The 7543-nt window shown below is 59.2% G+C and overlaps 1 protein-coding gene across 2 annotated transcripts in view; it reads right to left on the bottom strand.

Annotated features, from left to right (window-relative positions):
- RIPOR1 (RHO family interacting cell polarization regulator 1) overlaps window positions 1–6235 on the bottom strand; it is a 9036-nt gene extending 2801 nt beyond the window's left edge. Inside the window, exons 1-14 of one of the 2 annotated variants that reach the window (XM_006165223.3) lie at window positions 6083–6235; window positions 5122–5248; window positions 4849–5001; window positions 4614–4692; window positions 3946–3969; window positions 3797–3850; window positions 3520–3672; window positions 3357–3420; window positions 3215–3258; window positions 3011–3136; window positions 2384–2532; window positions 2177–2306; window positions 615–2093; window positions 405–526 (exon numbers count right to left, since the gene is read on the bottom strand). In XM_006165223.3, the coding sequence (XP_006165285.1) occupies window positions 405–526; window positions 615–2093; window positions 2177–2306; window positions 2384–2532; window positions 3011–3136; window positions 3215–3258; window positions 3357–3420; window positions 3520–3672; window positions 3797–3850; window positions 3946–3969; window positions 4614–4692; window positions 4849–5001; window positions 5122–5248; window positions 6083–6101 (2723 nt within the window). In that variant the 5' untranslated portion in view covers window positions 6102–6235. The remainder of the gene's footprint in view (window positions 1–404; window positions 527–614; window positions 2094–2176; window positions 2307–2383; window positions 2533–3010; window positions 3137–3214; window positions 3259–3356; window positions 3421–3519; window positions 3673–3796; window positions 3851–3945; window positions 3970–4613; window positions 4693–4848; window positions 5002–5121; window positions 5249–6082) is intronic. The other variant, XM_006165224.3, reaches the window with a different exon arrangement.
- Window positions 6236–7543: the final 1308 nt, after the last annotated feature.

Here is a 7543-nt window from a genome sequence, read left to right as displayed (position 1 = left end):
CTGGGAGCTTGCAAAAACGACTCTGGAGCTGAGAGTTGAGGGGTCGGGGTCTCCGGGAGAGTTGTGGTCGAGACAGAGGGGGCCGACGTCGAGGGACATGGGGTACTGAAAGCGATTCGCCATGGGGCTGGAGCAGGCGCTGGAAGCACTGGAGCGGGTGGGGGTCGGCGGGGAAGGCAGACATGGCAGAGCTGAGAAGGGCGATCAGAAGCACTGGGGATACAGATGGAGACGTGGGCATCAGAGACACACGAGGTGTACTGCCATCTTCATGTGTTCTCCCTGGACCCACTCAACTGTTCCCTGTGTCTTTCTTCCAACTCACCTGTTCCTATTTCACCTGGCACTCACCTCTTCCCCGTCATCTTTCCCTGCATCTGGCTTGCCTCCTTTAGCCCCCTCACCTGTCCCCAGGACCATCATTGTCTTCATCTTCATCTTCGTTGAGGAAGCTGAAGCTCTCCAGAGCATGCTCCACAGTGATGCTGAGACTGGAGGCCCGGCTGCGAGTCAGGCCTTGTCTCTGCTGGGTTTATGGAGGGAGGAAGTCAGAGCTGCTGCCACTGCCTGGCTGCCCTCCCTGTGTGGCCCCAGCCTAGCCCAACCCTTCTCACCATGAGCAAACTCTCCAGTCGGGTCACCTCCTGCTCCAGGCCCTGTAGCTCAGGGAACTGGCCACGATAGTCATCCAGGGCAGCCATCAGGGCTCCCAGTGCCTCTTCCAGCCTCCTGTCCCCAGCCTCTCCAGCTGCCCCTGGGACCGGTGCCTGGGAAACCCTAACCAGGCTAAGGTCTGAATGCTGGGGTGCAGGGGCTGGGGGTGAGGGAGGGGGGCTTAGCCTCTGAAGGATGGGCTCTGGGGTATCTGTGGCAGCGCTTGTGAGGAGCTGCTGGCTGGAACAAGTAGAATTTGAGTAGGAGGTGCTGGGGGTTGTGGGGTCTACGTGAGTGCAGGGAGTGGAGGCTGGGTGGCTACAGGGCAGGGGGTTGGTGCCTGGAAGGGTGGGGTCTGTATTTGCAGAGGGACTGGGGAGCTTAGCAAGGTCTAGAGGAGTGGAAGGGCTTGTGGTAGTCTGGACTGGGCCCATAGCATTGAGGGTAGGACCTACAGTGGTGTGAACTGACATCCCAGCTTTATCAGTGGGGCTTGCAGTAGTGTGGGTGGGGCTTACAGTGGTGTGGGTGGAGCTTGCTGTGGTATGGGTGGGGCTTGTAGTCATGTGGGTGGGGCTTACAGTAGTGTAGGTGGGGCTTGTAGTAATGTGGGTAGGGTTTGTAGTGGTGTGGGTAGGGGTTATGGCAATCTGGACTTGGCATATGGTATTGGGGGTAGAGGCTGTAGTGGTGAGGGTAGAGAGCATTGGTTTGTGAGTGGGACTTGCTGGGGTCTTGATGGGGCCTGTGACAGTGAGAGTAGGACCTGTGGTGGTAAAGGTAGACACCATGGGCTTGTGGGTGGAGCCTGCAGTAGTATGAGTGAGGCTTGGAGCACTGTGGGTAGGGCTCACAACCCCATAGGTGGAGCTTGTAGTGGTATGGGTGTGGCCTGATAGTCCGGAAGGGCCAGAGTCAGGGGCCTTCTGAACTGAGTCTAGGTGTGCAGATGGAGCAGGGTCTGTAGATGTGGGGGCAGGGCCTGTTGCACTGAGGGTGGGGCTTGATGCAGAATGGCCAGGGATGAGGGCAGGTGAAATAGGAACAGGGTGCTGCCCATGGGTGGGATCTGCATGTGTAGGTGGATTGGGTCCTGGGGCTGGGCTTTCTGGTCCTGCGACCTCCACTGAAGCCTCAGCCAAAGCAGCATCCACACTGGCCTCGCTAATGTGGCTCAGAGTCCGGCTGTAGGGAGCATGCCCATTGGCCAGGGCTGGGGCCACAGCTCCTTCCTCATCCATGAGCCCAGAACTAGAAGTCTCAGGCCTGCGGAAGGCAACTTGGATAGGTAGGGGCTCAGGCTGCTGCATCAAGGGCCTAGGGGCTGACGAGTGGCGAGCAGTGCCTGACAGTTGTGGGCTGGATGAATCATCTGAAGATTCAGATGACAGTGACCATGCTGTCCCATTCTCCAGCTCTTCCTGCCGCCGCAGCATGTTCTGAGAGAGAGGAAAGGGCATTTCAGGATCATACCCAGAGAGCCCCAAGGGGATGGTGAGTTCTGGGCAGGGTTGTGACTCACATAGAAGGCCTGCTCCCGAAGTGAGGGCGTGTCTGGTGGGCTTTGGCTATAGGTGGAGAAGCGCTTAGTGACAGTGGAGGCCTTGTTGACAGTAGAAGCAGCGGAGGGCTGGTCATCCTTGTCAAAGGGGCTAGGGAGGGAAGAGGCTATATTAGCATGTGCCACAGCCCTCCTGGCCCCATCCCCAAGTCTCTGAGCCCCACCAACCTCCATGTGACTTCCAGGCTGAGTTTGATGGTGCCAAGGTCATTGATATCCACGGCCACAACCTGAGGCAGGGCAGCAAACAGGTCCTTGGTCTCACAGGAGACGCTGCCCACAACCACGTGGTTGGCCAGGCCCTTCAGTTCTGTCACCTGTAGCCAAGAGTGCACGGTGGGGTCACTTGACTGCAGGGACCATAAGGTCTGAATTTGCATAGAGATGGGTCATGACACCTTGTGATGCCATGGAGATCACTGTTCTCAGGATCATGGGGCTATGAAGGCTTGAAGTAGTTTGGAAGCATGGATGTCACAAGGGTCTGAATTGGTAGGGTCACTGAAATCAAGGGATCACAGCCTTGTGGTGGTCTTGGGGGTCAAATATTCACAGAGTGAGAAGGCCATGAAGAGGTCACAGAGCCAGGAGGCCCTAAGGTCAAAAAAGCCAAAAGATTATTGTTCTCAAGATCACGGAACTAAATGGAGATCACAGGCTCACGAAGGTCATGGGTCACATATTTACAGGACCATGGAGCCAAGAGGGGGAGGTCACAGGAGTATCTCAGGGTCATAAGGGTCACCAAGGGTTCATAGGACGTTGGTGTCCTGTGGTCCTGGGCATAGACATCACCTTGATGGACAGGAATTCCGTGAGCAGAGGAAGAAAGACGGTTTCTTCACTGTCCCACACCTGCTTCCCACTACCCTCAATGCGGCCCCGTAGCTTCCAGCGCTGACGCCCATATTTCATGCAGATCTAGGGGGACAGCAGGGATGAGGCCACCCTTCGTACTGTGGCCCTGCCATCCTAGCCCATCCCTGTACACCCTCATACCTCATACTGATCACCCACACACAGCCTGGCGAAGCCGGCCAGCCCTGGGAGTAGGAAAAGTAGATGAGCCATGTTGGGGGGGGTCTTGATCACATTTCCTCCTTCCTGCCCCCCCAACCCTCGCATCCACACAACTCAGTACCTTTCATCCGGAGATGAAACTCGCCCAGCTGTGCCTCCAGATCATTCTCCAGCAGACACATGCTCTGGGAGGGAAGGGCAGGACAGGAGAGGTCAAGAACCAGCCCCCTTTTCCCAACCCTGCCACCCCCGGTGCCTCTGCCTCACAAGCACCTGTCCCTCACCTCTGTATATTCGCGATGGCCCCGAGTGGCTTCAGCCAGGCTGTCCCGGGCCTCTCGGCTCCCTGGGGACCCGGTGCTATAGGCACGGACCATGTTGTAGGCACCATCTCGGAGGCGGCGCTGGACGCAGTATGCCTCATACAGCTCGTCGATCTAGGAAGGTGAGTGGGGTAGAACTACTCACCACCGGGGCTACTCACCCAGGGCCTAGTGTGCCCCCCATCTCCCTGCACTATCCAGTCCCCGACCCTACTCCGCATGCCTGCTGCACACGTACCTTGCTGGCATGGAACTCCAGTCGTCGCAGGAAGCGTTCAATGGACTTGACTTGCTGAGGGAGAGGGGGATCAGGAGGGGCCTAAGGTCCAAGGCCCTTGACCCGCCCCATGAACCAATCCCTTCCAACACCTCTCTGCACACACTCACCTTGTCCAAGTCATACAGGAAGCCCTGCAGGGAGAGATAAGGAGGGCCACTTGGGAGGTCTGAGGAGGACTCCGGCAAGGCAGACCCGCCATGGATCTCCTCACCAGCCTTCTCCCCTCACACCACAGTCCACAATTGCTCCAGGCACAGAAGGGACTGACTCCCCTTCCCGCACACCTAGCCTCAGTGCCTGCTGATCACACAGATCTGATCCCTCAGACCTCTCCAGTACCTTCCCCCATACCTCTTCCCCAGGATCTCTTTCCTGCAGCCTCTAGGGAGAGGGCTCTGTGCCCCCCTCAAGCAAGGATCCCTCTGCAGGGGACTTCCATTCACCTTTCAGTACCTAGCAAAAGTGTTCCCTTCCCTGGCATAGATGCCTTCCCCAAGAAGAACCCTGGCTCTCATCCCAGTGCCATTACAACACAGTCTCCTGTCCATGTTCGTGAGATCCACCCCAACCCAATGGAAGTTGCTGTGAGCAGGCACTAGGTCCCAAGCAGAAGTACAAGTGGCAAAGAAGCTGGTATAGACACCTCTCAGCCTTTCCTGACATCTTTGCCACGTACACCTAGACTGATGTCTCCCAGAGCTGGCTCTGTTCAGCTAACCCCACTGCAGAGGCAGAGGGCATTAATCCCGGACACCCCTTCCTCCCCATCACTCACCAGGCGGGAATTCCTCTTGGACTCCCTTATCTGCCCCTGGAGTTTCTCCTGCTCCTGCTGGTGCACTTCCAAGTAGGCCCTGGAGAAAGGGGTAAGGAGGGGAAGTTTCCAGTCTGGCCTTAAACTGCCCAGGCTACAGGCAGGAGGCAGAGGGTATGGGTGCTAGGTTCCCACTAGCAGGACGGAGGTAGGAGTTTGGGAGGGATCCTGGGGTAAGGGGTAGGGAGTTGCTTACGTCAGGCCTCGCTTAAGCGCGGTGTACACCAGGTCCAGCCGCTCAGGCTGGGGACCCTTGGGGGCTGCATGAGCAACGGAAAACATCCTGGACACCCGGGAGAGCGCTGGGGGCTTCCGTGGGGGCCCCGGAGGGCTGAAGACCTGGAAGCTCCTAAGAAAAGGCTACCCTCAGAGAGGTGTGCGCAGGAGCCCCCCAACCGAACCTCTCTACATCCCCAATCCCAGCCCCATCCGACTCTCCTGATCGTCCCCGCCCCCATCCGCTGCGTACCTAGGTCCCCGCTCGTGGCTGCTGAGGACGCCTGCGAAGGACTGGCTCCTATTGACCCGGGCGCTGAGCAGGCGGCGCTGCGGCCGCACCGTGAGGGACATCATGGAATGAGTCCGCGCGGGGCTCCCTAGGGGTGGTGGTGGGGAGTGTCCGGCCTCAGGCAGGTCCCAGACAGCCTCCCCGCGGCCCAGTCCTAGGGCAGGAGCAGGTCCTTCCGGCCACTAGGTAGAGCTGCCCCAGTGGGCTTCGGCCTGGGTACTCTTAGCCCCGCCGGCACCCCTGCTAATGACAGGGCAGTCGCGGGCGACTCAGCCTCGGACTCAGCGTGGCCTCGGCTCGGCCTCCATTTCCTGTGGAGGTGTGGACTCCATCTGGCGCGGGGCAGGAAGGGGGGGTGGCAAGGGGACCCTCCTCGAACAGGGAAGGGGCAGGAAAGGGGCGGGGCGCGCGAAGAATGTGCGGAAGACCGGGGGGCGGGGCGGCCTCCCCAGCCCTGCCCCTGACCGCCAATCTCCGAGGGGATTTGGCCCTCGGGTACCCCCACCCTGGGAGGCCGCGGGAGGTCAGAGGCGGTGCGGGGTGCGCGCTCAGAGCCCTGCCGGACTGGCCTGTCCGGCGCGGGTTTGGCTCCGGCGACCCGCCCGCCCTGCGTGAACCGCACCCCCAAGTCCCCACCGGCTTCCAGGCGCCACGACGCCAGCGCCCTCCCAGCGCCCAGCAGCTGGGGGATTCCCAGGGTGGGGGGCAGTGCCGAGAAGTGCCCCGCCCCCTCCGTTTTCTAGAGGCTCCGACCTGGAAACTGAGTCACGGACGCACGCCTTCACCCCTGCCCTTGGCAGGAAGGGATCCTCGGCGGACCCCCACCCAGCTCCGCCGAAACACGCACTCTGGATTCCCAGAACTCGGCCTGCAGCCCCTGGAGTCAGCCCCGGAGCCTTCGCAGCCGCAGGCCGGGTCCTACCTCTCTTCTTGGCGTTCATGGTAAGTTCGGGACGGCTCTCACCCCAGCTCGCCCCCACGTCCCCGCCGGCCCTGGGCCACTCGGTGCGGGCCCAGCTGGGCTCCGCGCTGGTTCCCAGCGTCTCTGGCTCGCTTTGGCTCCTCCCGGCGCCGCCCCCCCGCCCAGTTCCTGCCGCCTGACTCAGCCCGCCGGGATGGGGCGGGACCGGCCCGACTAAGGGGGCATAAGCCTGGCCTCCAGGAAGAGTGACTGGGATTCTCTTGAGAGGAGGAACTCCCGGGGGTATTCTAGGCTGGGGTCAGGCGTGTGTGCAAAGGGACTTGAACGCTATGATGAATAGGAGGGACAGAATAAGGGAGCTGAGAGGGGGCTGGCTGTCCTAGGGGACAGTGAATCAGGTGCTCCAAGAGTGGCAGGTGGGGGGTGCTGAGATGGCTTAAACATACAAGAGGACTGAGTATTAGAGTTCCAAGTGTGTGAAGTGTGGGAAATTGCAGGATGGAGAATGTGGAAGGGGTGGGGGTACTGAGTGAATGGATAGTGCCAATGGAGGGCAGAGAATAGGGTACTGAGCTCCAGGGGTCTGGGAGACTGAGAATAGAGGGGGTAACAGTGTGGGACTAGCTCAGCCCATATTACCTGTTGCTCCCCAAGAGGGACGAAGAGAAGAAACGGTGCCACAGCCCCATGCACCACCCTCACGCCTGGTTCCACAGACCACGCCCCTCTTTCCAGGCCCCAGGGGAAAAAAATCGAGTCCCATTGCCAGGCCAGTGCCTCCTCTCTAGCCATAACTGCACCCTAGAGCTGACACTCCCCTCTGGCCCCCAACTCAGGCCATGCATTCCCTCTGTGCCAGCTCTTTCCTATTTAGTATCTCTTCCTTGACTATCCCATGTCCACCTCCAGCCTAGACAGAGGCCACCATGTCCAGCGTCTACTGGGCATTCCATTCCCTGACCTTGAAGGGGCTGATGCTCCCCTATTCCATACACTCCTGCTTCTTGAGGCTCAGTTCTGCAGTTCTGTGCTAACTTTCTCAGGAAGGGGTGGCCCAGGGGTCTGCATTCCCAACAAACCCACCAACCCCTCTACAGATCAGATGCAAAGTTCAAAGGACCCCAGCTTGCAAAACACTGTTCTCCCCACTTCCTTGAAAACTGGGTATGATGGACCCTACTCCAGTGACCTATGGATTTCCATGGATAGTTTGCCCAGCATTGGCCTCTGTGCTCCTTTTAGCCATCTCTGATGGGAACACCCCAGACTTAGCACTTGCCTCTGGCATGTCACTTTGCTAAATAACAACCACATTAACCATAGGCTTCAGACTCTTATTACCCCCACCTCACCTGCCATTTACTTCAGACCTCTGTCTCTTGAGCCCTCAGCTCACTTATTCAACTAGACACTGAGTGAAAGCTCTGTGCCAAGCATATGCCAGTCTCTGGAGCCCAGCCT

The sequence above is a fragment of the Tupaia chinensis genome, unplaced genomic scaffold, assembly GCF_000334495.1.
Source record: "Tupaia chinensis unplaced genomic scaffold, TupChi_1.0 Scaffold143830_1, whole genome shotgun sequence".
NCBI lineage: Eukaryota > Metazoa > Chordata > Mammalia > Scandentia > Tupaiidae > Tupaia > Tupaia belangeri.
Note: the sequence above shows the minus strand (reverse complement) of the source record. Positions and strands in the feature narration are given on the sequence as shown.